Source organism: Octopus sinensis, linkage group LG17 (assembly GCF_006345805.1).
Source record: "Octopus sinensis linkage group LG17, ASM634580v1, whole genome shotgun sequence".
NCBI lineage: Eukaryota > Metazoa > Mollusca > Cephalopoda > Octopoda > Octopodidae > Octopus > Octopus sinensis.
Window position 1 is genome coordinate 32,507,358 of NC_043013.1, and position 20,056 is coordinate 32,527,413.

The 20,056-nt window shown below is 36.8% G+C and overlaps 1 protein-coding gene across 4 annotated transcripts in view; it reads right to left on the reverse strand.

Annotated features, from left to right (window-relative positions):
- LOC115220903 overlaps positions 1-20,056 on the reverse strand; it is a 64,246-nt gene that overhangs the window by 7,176 nt on the left and 37,014 nt on the right. For 3 of the 4 annotated variants that reach the window (XM_029791103.2, XM_036510481.1, XM_036510480.1), the window contains 2 exons: positions 17,615-17,701; positions 13,583-14,717 (listed from right to left, as the gene is read on the reverse strand). In XM_029791103.2, the coding sequence (XP_029646963.1) occupies positions 13,583-14,717; positions 17,615-17,701 (1,222 nt within the window). The remainder of the gene's footprint in view (positions 1-13,582; positions 14,718-17,614; positions 17,702-20,056) is intronic. The other variant, XM_036510482.1, reaches the window with a different exon arrangement.

Below are 20,056 nucleotides of genomic sequence, written 5' to 3' on the forward strand. Positions count from 1 at the left end.
GTGGTCACTTGAATTGCTTGAAATAGTAGTAAAATCTACCTAAAATCAAACTTTACCATCTTAAGTAAAGGTTATATAATACAATGTAGTTTCAGATATACATTGAGATGGGACATTTTCACCAATGGAATGTCTTTGTAAACAAGACAACACACACACACCCACTCATACACACACACACAGATATATATGTGTGTGTGTGTATATATATATATAAATATGTATATGTGTGTGTGTGTGTATGCATGTATATATATATATATATGGCCGAAATCAGATCGCCATGTTGATTCGTTAGTTACTGCACGCATTTTTTTTTCTCTCCTTCTTTCTGTGTTTTTTTTCTCTCTGTGTATCTTTCTGTTGAAGAGCGTAGGCTCGAAACGTTAAAGACTTGTTTTATTTATATTTCCTGAGCGCCATACTAATACAATTGTTTGTTTGTTTCCCACCTGCCTTCGTCTTTTGTCTATTTTCATAAAGCTTCCCGTTATATATATATATATATATATATATATTTGTGTGTGTTTGCATATAGACAGATAAAGCTAGATGTGTATGTACATATATGTGTGTGTGTGTATACAAAATATATATGTACATATATATATAGGGGGAGAATTCACAAAAAAATAAAAGACAAAGACAGTTGGTGTAGACAACAAACAGATGTATTAGTATAATGCTCGGAAAGTGAAAAAGTCTTTAATGTTTCGAGCCTATGCTCTTCCACAGAAAGGAACACAGAAAGAAACAAGGAGAGAAATTAAAGAGAGAAATTAAAGAGAGAAAATAAAGGAGTGAAAATAAATATATAATGTACACACACACATATACACATATACATCAACATCATCTTAACATCTCTTTTTCCATGCTTACATAGACTGAACAAGTCATCTTCAGTGCACACCATGTTATCACTCATCACAGTCATATGTCATTTTTTCGTCTGACATCTAGCTTACCTGAGACCATCTTTACCACTTGTCTTTTCTTCCTTAATTAACTTTCATTTACTTCTCTTGGCAATTCTCCAACTAACTGCCATCATCCTTCATATGCTTATGAATGTAGTCTCTTCTCATGCATCCGATAACTAATTGCTCTTACACCCAGCTTTTCATTCAGCTCACTTATATTCTATCCAATCAAGGCATAATAACTATTCACACCTGGTGGAATGTACTCATCTAATTTCTTTCTAACCTTCACAAATCTCCTGCACTGAATGCCCATGTTTTGTTATGATGTAACATTACACCTTTGAACATTCTTCCCCATCGTTAACTCATTCAGTTGAGTACCAGAAGTTATCAACTTCTTATAGAGAGCTTTTCAGGAATTAAAAGAAGTTATGTCAAAGGTGCTCTTATTCTCATTATAAAGTCCTTGAGCCCTTTTTAATTTTTATATTAATAATATAGGCGCAGGAGTGGCTGTGTGGTAAGTAGCTTGCTAACCAACCACATGGTTCCGGGTTCAGCCCCACTGCGTGGCATCTTGGGCAAGTGTCTTCTACTATAGCCCCAGACCGACCAATGCCTTGTGAGTGGATTTGGTAGACGGTTCAATTCGATTTCGATTTCGCTTGCCCCAACATGTCTTCACAAGCAAAGGGGGTTGGCATGGGTGCCTGTCGTATATATGTATATATATATATATATATGTGTGTGTGTATGTGTGCATGTGTTTGTGTGTCTGTGTTTGTCCCCCTAGCATTGCTTGACAACCGATGCTGGTGTGTTTACGTTCCCGTCACTTAGCGGTTCGGCAAAAGAGACCGATAGAATAAGTACTGAGCTTACAAAGAATAAGTCCCGGGATCGAGTTGCTCGACTAAAGGCGGTGCTCCAGCATGGCCGCAGTCAAATGACTGAAACAAGTAAAAGAGTAAAAAGAGAGAGTAATAATAACAAGAGCACTCAGGGAGCGCAAACCTCTGCCAAGGCAACACCAACATCATCTCAATGATTAGCCAGAGATGATTTTTAGAATGAGAATATCTGAAATAAACTCGACTGTTCTCACAAACAAGAATACTAAAAATGAACCTGACTGTTCTCAAAAATGAAGTAAAAGAAACGGAAAAATAACGCAAAATCCTTGTCCAGTACTTGATTGATCCCAATATCTTATCAGTTTGTGCCAGTTACAGGACCAAAACATCTCTGAAAGTTTCATCTGAATCCTTCCAACGGTTCTGAGATATTTTGTCCATGGACAAACAAAGAAAGAAACAAACAAACACGACTGAAAACAATACTTCTGCCTTCACTAAGGCGGAGGTAGTAATAATAATAATAACCCTTTCTACTATTAACACAAGGCCTGAAATTTGTTGGGCGGGGACTAGTCAATGACATCAACCCCAGTGTTCCCCTGGTACTTAATTTATTCCCCCCCCACACACACACACACAAAGGATGAAGGGCAAAGTCGACCACACTGGAATTTGAACCCAGAATGCAAAGACCGACGAAATACCATTAAGCTTTTCGCCTGGTATGTTAACGAATCTGCCAGCTCATCTAATAATAATAATAATAATAATAATAATAATAATAATAATAATAACATTAATAATAATATTAATAACAATAATAATATTAATAATAATAATAATAATAATAATAATAATAATAATATTAATAATAATGATAATAATAATAATGATAATAATAATAATTTCAAATTTTAGAACAAGGCCAGCAATTTTGGGGAGGGAGTAAGTAATTTGCAGCAACCCCCTAGTGTTCAACTGGTACTTATTTTATCAACCGTGAGAGGATGAAAGGCAAAATCAACCTCCGCAGAATTTAAACTCAGACCATAAACATGGGTGAAATGCGTTAAAGTATTTTGCCCAGCGTCTTAATGATTCTGCCAGCTTAATAATAATAATAATAATGATAAATGTTTTGATTGATGATGACAAAATGAGATGTATCAGTTTCTAAATGTTTTTTTTTTGTTGTTTTTTTTTTTTTGTTTTGACAGACTATTTCTTAGAAAAAGTCATTTAGAATCTGATACATCATATTTTATCATGATCACTGAAACTATTTACTATCATTATGTGATGAAAACTCTCAGTTTATGTTGCTGGATATGGTGGTAAGAGTCAGCTGTCCGGAGCCAACAGACTAAGGTGAACTCTTGCAGTTCCAAGCAATGATTTATCTTTACATTTGTACCAATTGTTTTGAGCCATGCTGGTAGTTGGGTGCTGATACTTCCAAGCACACCAATTACTACTGGTATTACATCCACTCTCTACATTGCCCACAACTTGAGTATTTACCACTTCCAATCATCCTATGGCATATTGCTAAGAATAAGAGAGCTCGATATTTTGTGCATAGGGAAAGATTTAATCTGGATCTTTTAAAGATCAATAGATCGCCACCATATATAAATATATATATAGATGCATATATTGAAAAAATATTATAATAAGCAGAAAACAGTTGTGATATTCAAATCTTTACAGGACAGACACATGTTTCATCGAAATACTGAAATAATTACATAACAAATAGAGATATTATGCAATCATGTATTTCACCTCATCAGTGTCCTGTCATATATGCATATATTGAAAAAATATTAAAATAAGGAGAAAAAAGTTGTGATATTCAAATCTTTACAGGACAGACACATGTTTCATCGAAATGCTGAAATAATTACATAACAAAGAGAGATATTATGCAATCATGTATTTCACCTCATCAGTGTCCTGTCATAAATATATGTGGGTGTATGTGCATGTATATACATGTGTGTGTGTGCAAATGTGAAGGCACATGGCCTAGTGGTTAGGTTGTTGCAATCACAATCGCTAGATCATTGATTCAATCCACAGACTGAGTGGCACGTTGTGCTCTTGAGCAAAACACTTCATTTCATGTTGCTGCAGTCTCCCTTTCTATTTCCATCAGGGGGGGCAATGTTGGCCTGCTCACCTAGCCAGCAAGATGGTGTCATTCAAAGGCTAAACCAATACAAAAGTGCATTGTGACCAGCGATGTGTAACAATAACCAATAACCTGGTCAGTCACATGAACACATGATATACATGTGCAAATAGACAGACAAACAGACATACATAGATATATATATATATATATATATATATACACACACATGCATACACAATACACAGTGACACACACACACATATATACAAACATGTAAAAACTCGGCTGTGTCTCATTAATTTCTCTCCTTTCAACTTTTCTCTACGTTGGGTTCGCCACTCCCTACGGCAAGGCCACCGTACTTTTGTTGTTCACTCTACTAAATAATACAAGCGTTGAGACTGAGACCAACACCAGTTGCTTGGGAACTTCTGTGTGTTTGTGAGCACGTGGAAGAGGGGGGAAAAAAATCTAACGCTTCAATCAGAGACACTTTCAAGCGAGGAGGCGCGATGAAAAGGCTTCCGACTAATGTTAAATAAACAGATTGTGCATGCGTGTGTGTGTGTGTGTGTGTGTGTGTGTGTGTGTGTACATAGAAAAATATGTTAAAATATGCAGCATTGCAATCTACAGCAGATGCGATGCGAATTTTCATGGAAGGAAGGAAAGAAGGAAGGAAAGAAGGAAAGAAAGAAGGAGAGGTGAGAAGGAGGGGGAGAGATGAAGGAAGGAAGAAAGAAAGAAGGAAAGAAGGAAGGGAGGGAGGGAGGGAGGGAGGGGGAGGAAGGAAAGAAAGAAAGAAATAAGGAAGGAAGAGGTGAGAAGGAGGGGGGAGAGATGAAGGAAGAAAGGAAGAAAGAAGGAAGGAAGGAAGGAAGGAGAAGGAAGGAAGGAAGGAAGGAAAGAAGAAAGGAAAGAAAGAAAGACAGAAGGAAGGAAGGAAAGACAGAAGGAAGGAAGGAAGGACAGAAAAAAGAAAAAGGAAAGAACAAAGGACAGAAGAAAGAAAGAAAGAAAGAAAGAAAGAAAGAAAGAAAGAAAGGAAGGAAGGAAGCAAGGAAGCAAGGAAGCAAGGAAGTGGGAAGAAATAAAGAAAGAAAGAAAGAAAGAAAGAAAGAAAGAAAGAAATAAAGAAAGAAAGAAAGAAAGAAAGAAAGAAAGAAGGAAGGTAGTCAGTAATACAGTAATGCTTAATATTCTGCATCACAATAGCATTTCAGATAGAATTGTGTTTCTCATTTTCATTTTTTTTTTTTTTTGTAATTTCTATATTTATTAATGCATTTATTTGAATTTAGCTTTTTAACAGAACAAGTACTAAAATGACACACTAGTACGATACAAGAATAAAAAAAAAAAACAAACATAACCAAATATATTTGAAGCAAAATATTAAGAATCAAATAAATGGCGTACATCAACTTCAAATATGGTTTTGGTAGAATACACATTCTTTGCCAACAAAAAAGTAAAAAACATGCTTTGTACAGAAATATAATTTACATTTTCCTTTGTTTTGTTTATGTGTTTATTTTTGTTGGTTTTTTTTTTTTTTTCATAAATTCATCATACTCAGCTTAATTCGGAAATCATGATTTGTATATGCATGTACACACACACACACACGAATGTATGCACAAACGCACACACAGACACACGCACGCACATACAAACACAAATACACAAGCACACACACACATGAGCACACACATACACACAGACAGACACACACACACAAGCATGCACATCTACTTTCTAATAAGACTAGCATAACTGTGGATATGCAGGCTAACACTGATTTCATGGAAGAAGCAGAGTCTATTCTTACTTTCTCTCTCTCTCTCTCTCTCTCTCCTCTCTCTCTCTCTCTCTCTCTCTCTCTCACTTTATATATATGTATATATATATATATAGCCGGTGGCACATAACAAGCACCCACTACACTCACGGAGTGGTTGACGTTAGGAAGGACATCCAGCTGTAGAAACATTGCCAGATCAGACAGGGGCCTGGTGCAGCCTTCTGTCATGTTGTATGAGGAATACCAAATGTCTTCATGCACTACCTGCCTGATAAGAAACTCAGACACTCCCTTGTCCCTGGTGATGGACCTGATTGACTTGGAGGGATTATTGTCAATCATGGCCTGGATCTCATCAACAAATTCAGGAGTTCTTTTCTTATCAGAAAGATCCGAGTGAGTTTTCTGAACTACCATACTTCGTAATCACCATTAGACTCATCTAACTCTTTCTGAATCCTCAGCACTGTCCTCAGATTGACCCCCAAAACTTCTGAAACGTTCGTATTGGAGCTTCTAGTGTGAATGCCAAGCAGTACAGCATGTCGCTTCCAAATTTCTGGCAGAGTGAATTGCATCATGGTGTTGTTTTTCTCAGGGACGGTACCTAACTGACCTTACTGTACTGCATAGTCGACAAAATCAAAAATAAACAATGAGCATGTGTGAAATTAAAAATATAAAATGGCAACAATTTACACATTGCACCTTGAATATTTATGTATGTATGTATATGTAGGCGCAGAATTGGCTGTGTGGTAAGTAGCTTGCTTACCAACCACATGGTTCCAGGTTCAGTCCCACTGTGTGGCAACTTGGGCAAGTGTCTTCTACTATAGCCTCAGGCCAACCAATGCCTTGTGAGTGGATTTGGTAGGCGGAAACTGAAAGAAGCCTGTCGTATATATGTATGTGTGTGTGTGTGTGTGTGTGTGTATGTTTGTGTGTCTGTGTTTGTCCCCCAAACATTGCTTGACAACCGATGCTGGTGTATTTACGTCCCCGTAACTTAGCAGTTCACCAAAAGAGACCGATAGAATAAGTATTAGCCTTCCAAAGAATAAGTCCTGGGGTCGATTTGCTTGACTAAAGGCTGTGCTCCAGCATGACCACAGTCAAATGACTGAAACAAGTAAAAGAGTATATGTATGTATGTATGTATGTATGTATGTATCAGCAAGCAGAGTATTACTGATTATGGCATGTAACTGCTCAGATGGTTACCATTGGTTTCATGCTGACTATTGCACCTAGGCAATGTTGATGATTCTTCAGACATACACTGAAGAGCAAATGTAACAGCTCTATTACTTACACTATGATTGCTTTTTTTATTCGTTTTTCCAATCTATGGACAACTAATAAAATATATATGCATAAATATATATATATATATATATATAATATATATATATATATATATATAATATATATATATATAAATGTAACCTTGTGTGTACCGTTGGCAATTTTTTTTCCTCTGTCTTCCCTTCTCTGGATCTTTCCTTCTCCTATGTTTCCAACGAAGAGCTCTGCTCGAAACGTTAAACCCTCCTTCTTTCCTTCTTTCCTGAGCGTCCAATAATACTATATTTGCTCCTCGTCCTCGCGTTGTTGTGTTTTTTTTGTGCTTTCTTGTTTGGATTAACTATATATATATATATATATAATATATATATATATATATATATATATACATATATATATACACTAGCATATTCATGTCTTCAAAAATTACTACAAATGACTTTGCACTTTTTATTTAACAGAAAAAATATCAAAATAATTTGTAAATGTAATAATGAAACTTCGTTATGACTACAATTTGGTCCCCACCTCAAATTTTGTTTCCTCATAACTCTCTGAAAAATTCATATTTATTAAATCAAATTTTACAGATATACATTCAAGAGGGTATAGTTTATGAAAATGGTGATAAAATTCCAAAAACAGAAAGTTCCATAAAATTATTTAAAATACACATTTTTAAATGACATTTTACAGAAATACATTTTTGACAGTACATGTTGCTCAATATTGAAATTTCAAAAATAGAAATCTGAGAAAGAAAAAAATATAATATAATGAAAAAAAAAAAAAAAAACATTAAAAATTCTAAAGATACAGAAATTAATGGTAACAAGACAGCAGGTTTGCAGGGAGAGTGATGCAAATTACCCCAACGAAAAGAGTATATTTTCCTTAAATTTTATCAAATATAATCATAAACCCACACCGTGAAAACATATCTCTGCAAAATTTCATTGAAAAATAACGTTTTCAGAAAATTATAAACTAAGTTGTGATGGGAAACCAGCAAACTGTGTATAAACAGTATAGTGAGCTGTATTTCAAATTTGTTTACTTTCCCAGTATGGGCATAATATTTATCTAACTACATTAACTTTATCTTGTGTGTGTGTGTGCTTGTACATGCATGTGTCTATATAAGTGTGTATAAACACACTTAGATGTTTTGCTTTATGTATGTATTCTCCTGCATATAGTTGCATATCTAGACATACTCATATTTATTTAAATGATAAACTTCTGGAAAGTTTTACTGATTTTTTACAGCTCCAGTGATGGACTGGATCTCTAGACTTCGAATTGGCTTTATCTTTTCTGGTTTTGAGAAGCCTAATTTCTCACAACGGATGGATGGATGGATGGATGGATGCATGCATGCATGCAAGCATGTATGTATGCATGCATGCATGCATGTATGTATGTATGTACATAAGTACATCCGTACATATGTATGTATGTATGTATGTATGTATGTATGTCATGTCAGGTCACTTTCGAGTGCTACTGGTAACATGTAACCCAGTACAACCTGTTGCATGGTCGGGTCGTCAGCGACTAAACCGACAACCCCACCAAGCTTGCTTGGTGAGGAGGGTGTTTATTGGACACCCTGCGGGATGAAAAACAAAACCTGTCAAAGGGTGGAGGAACTCTTGAGAGTCAACGGCCATCCAATAAATGTCTTAAGGTTGTATCATGTGCGGGGATATAGAAATAATCGGACTGAATACCTGATCGCGCGGTTAAACCATTGGGAGTGAAGGACTCCTAGCCTTTGTTAGGGCATCCTTCTAGGAGAAGGTAACTCAGGTAACTGGGATAACTCCGACATAAAACCTGCGGTTCAGTAGTTACCGATGATGTTGACTTGTTCTTCTTTTCGGATTATGGCTGCTGTTGCTTAGTGAGTGGGATTGACTCAGTGCACAGCCTTTCCTCACTTTAAAAAAAAATCTTCTTGCACAGGCATTGCACGATAACAACATTGATTAAACTTCGTGCAATGGCCATACTCAATAACGAGGGGGCAGCCACCATGTATGTATGTATGTACATATTTTAATGTTTTATACATGTATTATCATGCACATAGTTGCATATCTAGATATGCTCTTATATATTTAAATGATAAACTTCTGGAAATTTTTACAGATTTTTACAGTTCCAGTGATGGATTGGATTTGTAGTCTTCGAATTAGCTTTCTCCTTTCTGATTTTGAGAAGCCTAATTTCTCAAGATTGGTATTTAGGCAGTGTGTTACATATGCCAGGGCCCCAATAATTACAGGTATAAACCTGAACTTGTAATCTGAATAGAGTAACTTGCAGATTTCTCAATAGTTCAGCATAGGTGTTCTCTTCTTCACTGATCTTCAGCTTTATGTTAACATCTGCTGGACAGCTAATTTCCACAACTGTGCACAGTTTCTCTTCTCTATCCCAAATCATTATATCAGGTCTCTTATTCTTACATTTTATTGAGGTTTTCACTGGTACATTCCACCAGTATTCCTTTTCATTATGAGTGGCTATGGCTTCTACCATACTGTGGCTTCTTATTTCTTTGTCCTCGGGATTATCCTTCCAACAGATTTCATTATAGAGCGTCCTAGCTACAATGTCATGTCTCATAGGTAGATAATACCATGATAATAACTACAAAATTCAACTGTACACGATCAATAAGGAGCAAATAATTCTGGAGTTAATATTTGCAAAGACATTATTAACTCTATTATTATCTAGGGTATTATAAGTAAATTGATAATAACAGAATTAATAATATAGGTGATCGCAGGCCCAAAAAATCACCTATATTATTAATTCTGTTATTATCTGTTATTATCAATTTACTTATTATTAACTCTATTGTTATCTAGGATAATATGTCTTTACAAATATTAACTCTTGAATTATTTGCTCCTTATTGGAATTCTTTTCACACTGAGACTGCTATGATTTGGTGCAAAACAAATCAGAGAATCACAGACTTCAACGTGACGAATTGGCAGATTTTTTTCATCGTGGTAGCATGTGCTGAAGGTAAGGCAATAATGCCAGTCCAGAAACCAGTCCACGTGAGTCCAAAAGTATGTTGAATAATTTTCTTGACCCACTTGCTCACATACGGTTGAATTCTGTAGTTATTATCAGTGTTATTTTTACGGTGGTTTAAATAACAGTTTTGACTGTTATTTCCAGCAGGCAGACATACTCAGTATGTCCTTTAATTAATATATGTGTGTATATATATATATATATATAGGGAGAGTTTACGAAAAAAACAAAAGACGAAGACAGGTGGTGTACAAAACAAACAAATGTATTAGTATAACGCTCAGGAATAGAAAAAATCTTTTACGTTTCAAGCCTATGCTCTTCTACAGAAAGGGACACAGAAAAAACAAGGAGTGAAAAAAATGTGTGTAGTGGCTAACGATCTATCATGGCGATATACACACACACACGCATGCACGCACACACACACACACACACACACACACACACACACACACACACACACACACACACACACACACACACACACATATATATATATATATATATATATATATATATATACACACATGACAGGTTTCTGTCTACCAAATCCACTCACAAAGCTTTGATCAGCCTGAGGCTGATCAAATTAGAAGACACTTGCCAAAGATGCCACATAGTGGGACTGAACCCATAACCATGTGGTTGAGAAGCAAGCTACTTACCACACAGTCACACCTGTGCCTATGCAGAAAAAAAAAAAGAAAAGAAAAAGTCTTAAAGCAAAATAATTCAAGAGAAACATAGCAAATAGTTAAGGGTTTGAACTGGTGTCAAAATATCAAGTGTTGATTATCAATACTCAGCTCTCTAATGGAACAAATAAAGTAATTGATTGATAGAGACAGTACTGTGATGAACTTTGCTCACACAAATAAGTGGATAGTAATGTGCTAAAAGACTTACCAAAGGGAGTTGCTTTCAATATATAACAGGAAGTAGAAATCACTTCAGAATGAGCTAAACAAGTAACATAAATAATTAGGAAACTGAAAGCTGCAATATGATAAACCACTTGGGTTAGAGAGTGTAAACACAGAATAATTGAAATAGAGAGGTGAGAATGCCTGTGTGTAATTATGAAGTTCATTTCAAAATTTTATGCTTTCATGTTCAATCCTAAGGTGTTATACTAATACATTTGTTTGTTTTGTACACCACCTGTCTTCGTCTTATAGCATCAAACGGACCAGTCTTGTAAATGAAATTTGGAAATCAATCTTTCAGTTTCTGCCTGCTAAATCACCAGCACAGGGCTTTGGTCAACCCAAGAATATAGAAGAGATACATGCCCAAGGTACTGTGCAGTGGGACTGAACCTAAAACCATATGGTTGGAAAGCAAGCTTCTCAATCACATAGCCAGTCCTGTGCCTAATCTTATCCAAGATGTATGTTTTATTTAAAGTAACAGCAGCAACAGTTCTTAATAAACACAGCTTGATTCCCAGACTGAAAAAAAAATTGAAGAACACATCTGTAAAGCTAAAATTCTTAGAAAATTTCTTGGAACAGCAACCAAACCTTTACCTGACATTCAATGACTTAAAAAAAAATTTATTTACCAATTCAGTGTCCCATGTTTGACATGGAACATTGAATAATTATTATCTGAAAGATTTAACTTCAGTTTACCAATGATAACATTATATTCTTTTATTCTTTTATTTGTTTCTGTCATTTGACTGTGGCCATGCAGGAGCACCGCCTTTAGTCGAACAAATCAACCCCAGGACTTATCCTTTGTAAGACTAGTACTTATTCTATTGGTCTCTTTTGCCGAACTGCTAAGTTACAGGGACCTAAACACACCAACATCAGTTGTCAAGCAATGGTAGGGGGACAAACACAGACACACAAACATACACACACACACACATACACATATATATGACGGGCTTCTTTCAGTTTCCGTCTACCAAATCCACTCACAAGGCTTTGGACGGCCCAAGGCTATAGAAGAAGACACTTGCCCAAGTTGCCACTCAGTAGCATGTGGGTGGTAAGCAAGCTACTTACCACACAGCCACTCCTGCACCTATAGCCATTATCTGAACTTGAAACATACCTGGTTTTGGCTGGAGATTCATCAAATTAACCGAATGAATCCTTTTACCGTGGGAATCCCATATACCCATTCACTCAAACTTTCATTATCCTTAAGTGCATAAAGCAGTTTTATATCCCAATCTATTTTTCATCGAGGAATGTCAATGTTTGAAACTATTTTCTGTTGAGATACGTCAAGTTAATTATAATGTAATGTGGCTTGCAGAAAATACCAATTGTACTTTTTGGGTAGATATTTAACATCATTATTGGAATAACCATGAAATTTAATTTCACGGTTAAGGGTTAAAACAACAGTTGGCAGACGTGGGTTTCTTTGGGGTTTTTTTTTGTTTTTTTTTTTCACTAAACCTTTAAGTCTTGTGAAGGAAATGATAAAATAAGGAGTAGAGAAGTCAGTAATCTTTGTTTTGCCAGTGATATTGATTTAATAGGACAAAATGTAGAAGAATTTACTGATTTAACAACTCTTCTTGATACAAAAATAAGAAGATATGGAACAGAAGTAAGAAGGGCAGGGGTACAAAATGCTAAATAATGATATCAAGTGATATTGGAACAATTGAAATAGAAGAGAAGAGATGAAGTCAAAGAAATATGTAAAATGTTGGGTTGCAGTAGAAACAATGGCTTTAACAAAATTAGACCAGGTTTTGTGAAAATAAAATTATTTTGATTGTAGTCTTGGGCATAGCTCTATGGTTAAGAAGCTTGCTTTAGTACCACATGGTTTTGGGTTTGGTTCCACACCTTGGGCAAACATTTTTTTACTATAGATCCAGGCTGCTCAATGCCTTGTGAGTGGATTTGGTAGACGGAAACTGTGTTGAAGCCTGTAGTATGTATGTGTGTATGTGAGTATATTTGTGTGTATGTGTGTGTATATGTGTGTATACATGTGTGTACATGTGTGTGTGTGTGTGTGTGTGTGTTTATGCTTGTACCCCACCACCACTTGACAACCTGTGTTGGTTTGTTTATGTCCCTATACCTTAGCAGTTTGGCAAAAAAGATACCAATAAAATAAGTATATAAATAAATGCGCCCTTTTAAAGCCTAGCCAGGCCCATGGGCCCAGTTTCTATGGCGTATGTGTTCTCAGCTGGACGAGACGCCAGTCCATCGCAGCGTTACTCATTTTTGCCAGCTGAGCAGACTGGAGCAACGTGAAATGAAGTGTTTTGCTCAGGAACACAACACATCACTTGGTCCAGGAATCGAAACCACAATCTTACGATCATGATGCTGACACTCTAAACACTAAGCCACACACCTCCACAATAAAATAAGTACCAGGTTTTAAAAAGAAACATCTAAGTACTGGAGTCAATTTGATTAAAACCCTTCAAGATGGTGCTCCAGCATGGCCACAGTCCAATGACTGAACCAAGTAAAAAGAAAATGACGAATAAACCTACCTTGTTCACAGACTTCATCATAATATTTCACAGCAATCACATATGTGTTGACCTGTAGCAGTATCAGCTTACGTAACAGCGATAGATTGGGTAATGTGGAAGCTATTGTGTCACTGCTGATTGCAGAGGTGTCTTGACCAGTAGATGTGGTATCTTTGCCATTAAGTGAGGTGTCTTGGTCTATCTCCATAGTGTTTGGACCAACAATTATTTCATGTCTGTTATCAGTCGTGGTGTTTTGATCCGTGGCTTCAAATTCCACTCTGACCTCTGCAGTGTCTACGTTCATAGTATAGGAGATGTTACCCTCACCATCAGCTTTGACACTAATATTGCTGCAAGAGACACTAGACATATCACAAGTACCACCCACATTGATATCATTCGTGATAACAGGTTCGGCTGTACTGCTTATGACTTCACTAGAGATACCATCTTTATCAGAGATGTCTGCTGTGATATCATCATTGACATTACATTTGTGAGAAGTGTCTTTGTTAATATTCTCACTGGGGGTGCAGAACCTGGGAGCAATATCTCCATGGATATCAGAATTAATTTGTTGAAAAATAATTACATCTTCTGAACCTCCAAAACCAGCATGTCTGCTACTGTTTGCTATTCTGTGGAGACAGTCTTTGAAAATGTTGGCTGCCAATAAATGCTGACAAGTAACCCAGTAGAAATGCGGAATATGCTTCTGTACAGCTAGTTCCTCTTTATAAGATAATGCTCTATTAAAGAGCTGTAATGTACTTTTCAAAACCCATTTTTCACTGGCAGAATTGTTACCAAGTTTGGCAATAATAGAATCGATATGTTCCAAAAATGTCCGAGCAGTGTCACATGTTTGCAGTTTTACATCAGAAATGAAACTATGCTTTTTGAACAATGATTTCCATAGCTTCAAAAACTCTGAATTACATTCAGCATCAGAGGAACATCCTTTGAATTTTGTGAAAATGTTCTCCCAAAAGTGGTCGATTAGGTTCAAGTAAATCTCGCTCAGTTCTTTGTTGAATTTAGCATTGAGAATTTTTTTCAACAGCCTGAATATAGCAGAGGCATTGTCCTTTGATTGGAAATGGCCAAGTAAATGGACCACCAATTCTTCAAAGTGTTCTTTGGTGAACAACTAGAATGAGAAAGAAATAAAATAAAAAAAAAAACAAATAATAGATTTATTTGTCAGAATTAAATTGAATGGCAAATTTTCTTAAAATGTGAAGAAGATAAAGTCAATTAAATCAACCATCCCCAACACCACCATTGATACCAGTTCCATTGATCTTCCCACCCACCCCACCCCACCCCTACTCCTGAGAAACAAAACATGACATTGATTGCAGAATTATTCGAATTCAGAATGTACAAAAATCAAACTAAATTAATCTAATACATGAATTTACTGCTCAACCAGTTCTAACAACTGACAAAAGAGCAAACCAATGATAGAGCTCCCATGTAGTCATTCATCTTGCTAGAAATAACAGCCAAATCACCTTCAAGTTATGTATTGCTTTATTAAAAAACAAAGAGAAAGAGAAAACAGTGGATAATGAAACTCTTTATTCTATTTGTTTTATTAGTTGAGTGCCTGATTGGCACCCATGGTGGTGGAATATAAAAAGCACCATTTAAGCGTGGTCAGTGCCAGTACCGCATGACTGGTCCCGTGCTGGTGGCACATAAAAAGTACCATTCAAGCATGGTTGATATCAGTGCCACCTGACTGGTTCCCTGCCGGTGATACATAAAAGCACTATTCTAGGGTGGTTGATGCCAGTGCCACCTGACTGGTCTCCGGCTGGTGGCACATAAAAAGCACCATTCAAGCATGGTTGATACCAGTGCCGCCTGACTAGTCCCATGCAGGTGACATGTAAAAAGCACCATTCGAGCATGGGTGATGCTAGTACTGCCTGACTGACCCTCATGCCAGTGGCACATGAAAAGCACCCACTGCACTCTCAGAGTGGTTGGCATTAGGAAGAGCATCCAGCTGTAGAAACTTTGCCAGATCAGATTGGAGCCTGGTGCAGCCTTCTGGATTGCCAGTCCACAGTCAAACCATCCAACACATACCAGTATGGAAAGCAGACATTAAACGATAATGATGATGATGATGATGGGAGAAGAGGTTATTGCTGTTGGTGTTGATGATGGTGCCAATAAAGTTAACAAAGACAATATATAAGGCAAATCAAAAATGAAAAATAACAAAACAACAAAAGTTAAAATGTCATATACCTGGAATGTATTAGCTTGATATATAAGATGGGAAAAAAAGAGTGGGTGTATAATATTTCGAGCATGGCTCTTCATCAGAAAGAGGAGAGAGGAAAGTTCCAGAGAAAGAAAAGAGTCTAAAAAAGCATGTGTGTCATTACATGACTGAAGTGCATATATATGTGTGTGTGTGTTTGAATGTATGTATATGTATATACATATATGAAATATATATATATATACATATATATATATATATATAAATATTTATGTGTATATACATGTGAGTGTGTGTGTGTGCATGCATGTGTGTATGTGTGTGTGTATATATATATATATATATATATATACACACAAGGGGGTACCCAAAAGATAACCTGGATTTTGTAATATCATTTTAATCACTTAGTTTTACATGTTTACACTTTTATCATTTTCAAAGTATTCTCCATTTGAAGCAATGCATTGGTCCTGAAGCGTTTTCCACTTGTTAAAACAATCCTGAAACTCTTGTGAAGTGATGCCTTTTAATGCCTCTGTAGTTTTTTCTCCTTCACCTCTTCCACATCTGCAAATTCCATAGCCCCAGCTTTCATCACCATAGTTGGACCTTCGAAAAACGGTCCTGATCAATATCTAACTGTTCTGTCAGTTCATGACACATACTCAGTCATGACTGCTTTTGATCTTCCGTGAGGAGGCAAGGCACAAATTTTGCTGCAATTCTTTTCATTCGCAATTCCTTGCTCAAAATTCATCGGCAGGAGCTCTAGGACACACCAGTCATATCAACAAGTTCGTCAGTTGTTTGGTGATGGTCCTCCAAGATCAATTCATGAATTTTTGTGATGTTTTCATTCATTCAGGAGGTCGATGGTCGTCCTGAACAAGGTTGGTCTTTAAGTGATAAGTGACCATTCGCAAAGCATGAAAAACGACTTGTAAACTTGTGTTTTGCTCATGGCAGCATCCTTGTAAGCTGTTTGAAGCATGACAACTATTTTGGCTGCCTTTTTCCCCAACGGAAAGCAGATTTTCACAGAAGCATGCTGTTCCTTCATTTCAGCCATCACAAACATTAGCAAGCAGGGGAGAAGCCCTGCAAAACAAAGACGCACCACATTGCAGTATGAGTGTAGTTGACAACACTGGTCAGCAGGCTGATGCCTGAGGGTTGCATCAAGTGGCTTCTAGCAACAGAAGCCTCAACTACGTTTCTAGTTACTTTTGGGTACCTCCTCGTATGTATGCATGTGTGTGTGTGTGTGTGTGTGTGTGTGTATCATCATCATCATCATTCAACATCTTTTTTTTCATGCTGGTATGGGCTGGATGGAATGTGTGTGTGTATGTGGGTGGGTGGGTGTGCATGTGTGTGTGTTTACACAGATAGATAGATAGATAGATAGATAGATAGATAGATAGATAGATAGATAGATAGATAGATAGATAGATAGATAGATAGATAGATAGTTGGATAGATAGTTGGATAGATAATTGGACAGATGGATGGATAGACAGATGGATGGATGGATAGGTAGGTAGGAAGGTAGGTAGGCAAGCAGGCAGGTAGGTAGGTACGTAGGCAGATAGATAGATAGACAGACAGATAGACAGACAGACAAATAGATAGTAGACATGTGAGTTGACTGTAATTTCTTCTTTTTTCTTGGTTTTGTTTGTCTAAAAAAAAAATGAACATCATGGTTTGTGATCAGTTCAATATTTTATCCTCTAATGTTAATATCTAAGTAAAAAGAAGAAAAGCACCTACATGGAACATGTTCAGATATATCGTCTTACCTTGGATGGATTCAGAGAAATGAGAGAAACCAAAACTTTGCTCGCAACATGAGAGATATATGCGGATGAGGCAAGTAAGCGATGGGTCTGAAATATTGAACAAAAAATTTAGTAAAATAACTTAGTTATCATTCAGCTAGTGTTAGGAACATAAATTGTGACTATGGTTTGGTGGAAGATTTTAATTCAAAACTTATAAAAATAAGACATTTGTACTACAGAGCCAGAGGTGGCTTCAGCCAGGTTGGTATTGAAGGGTTTAAGAATTGTTTCTCTATTAAATATTTTAACCCTTTTGTTACCAAATCTCTGTTGAGATGCTCTGTGTTTCTTTTAATTGATTTTAAATATAACAAAGAATTTGGTAAAATAACCTAGTTATCATTCAGCTAGTGTTAGGAATATAAATTGTGACTAAGGTTTGGTGGAAAATTTCAGTTCAAAACTTATGAAAACAAGACATTTGTACTACAGAGCCAGAGGTGGTTTCAGCTGGGTTGGTAACGAAAGTGTTAAAGAAACACAAATATTTTAAAGGGAGAATAGTTGTAGCATCCCTATGATCATCAATCAATATTGATTTGGCAGTAAAAGAGCATAAAATGTTTCGCAAGAGTTTTGCCATGTTCCATAATGCAGATTCCAATAAGTTATGACTTCTCTTCAAACTTACATGTGACAATGAATACTACATCTAAAAATATTTTGTCCCATCAAAGCTGAACGAGGTAGACCACTCATCTTTACTTTCACTGTAAAAAGAAAAGGGAAACAAAAAAGGCTCCATTGAGTGCTGGAAGTGATGGGCTAATCCCATTCAAACACCAAGGGACCATGATCAAATAACAAGTATGATGACACACACTCTCAGTGTCAGCATAAAAACAACACTGAAGGGCAGCACAATGAAATCTATAATAATAAACACAAAATTCTGTCTGTCCGTCCGGGACCCATGCATCTCAATCTACATTTGCTCTACGTAGACATATTACACTATTTTGGAATCAGGATGATACCGGGATTGAAAATCTGCCCTTCATTTGGTTCTCAAACATCCTGCATTGAGATCAGACCTGGATAAGAATTTGTTACACGGTAATAGTTGAAAATTCAAATTTTAAAAGAACTCCAAAAATTTGTGAACTTACAAGTTTTTCATTTAAACTGAATTTAAAGGAATACCATATTGGTAGGGTGCCAATAAATGCTTTGTTCTTATTGCTCTCTTTAGCTTTGGGTCACAGGCCTAATTAGCTTGCCACAGGAGCTAGCTTAAAAATCCATATGGAGCACAGCTTTTAAGCTAGTTTAATAATAAACTATGGGTGGAGAGATGGACAGAGGGACAGACGGACGGACAGACAAAGAGACAGATGGCTGGAATAAACTATACATTTCGGAGAAGAGTGTGGCCATTGGAGTTGGCATGATAGAGCCATAATAAACTTATTCATGGTACAGTGAGATAAGTGGCTCAGATAGTGCCAAATGGAGTGTATGTAGGCTAAAACTTAAGGGCTAGTGTTAATAGTTAATGGCTTAAAATTACTCAAGAGAGAGAGAGAAAGATCTCCACTTGTGACAGAAGAATTGCATGTTAGTTTTTTTCTATTATGAGATACAGTTGCTTTTGAAATGTTTCATTTAATCTGGAGACTTCAGGCCCAGGAAATTGCCCTGCCAAGCACAAGTGCTCAAATGGTACTTATTTTATCACAAGGATGAAGGACAAAGTTGACCTTGGGTGCATTTGAACTCAGAACATTAAGTCAGAAGAAATGCCACGAAGCATTTTGGTCCTTGCTTGAGATGACCCATGAAGCTAATTGCACCCATGTTGGTGGTACATAAAACAAAATCGACCTTTGAACGTTGGGCCTCACAGAGGCAAAGTGGCTGAGTTCCTTCCAAGCATTGGGCCTCATGGAGGCAAAGTGACTGAGTCCCTTTCGAGTGTTAGGTATCACGGAGGCAAAGTGGCTGAGTTCCTTTTGAGGGTTGGGCCTTATGGAGGCAATGACCAAGACCTTTGGCATTATGTTGTGTTTGAGAAGAAGACCTACCAAGCTGAGCAAAATCGCAGTCATGGCAGATACCGGTGTCACACAAATTGGCACCTGTGCTGGTGGCACATAAAAGCACCCATCATACTCGCAGAGTGGTTGGCATTAGGAAGGGCATACAGCTGTAGAAAACCATACCAAATCAGACTGGAGCCTGGTGCAGCTTTCCAGCATGCCAGCCCAGTCAAACCATCCAACCCATACCAGCAAGGACAACAAACATCAAATGATGATTGATGATGATGATGATGAAGATGATGATGATGATACAGTAAAAATTCTGCCAGTTCACCACAACAGTCATCAATTCTACCAGATGGCATGAGCCTGCCAGTGAGAGTGAGTATCATTCACCAGTCTTTGACAACCAGCCATA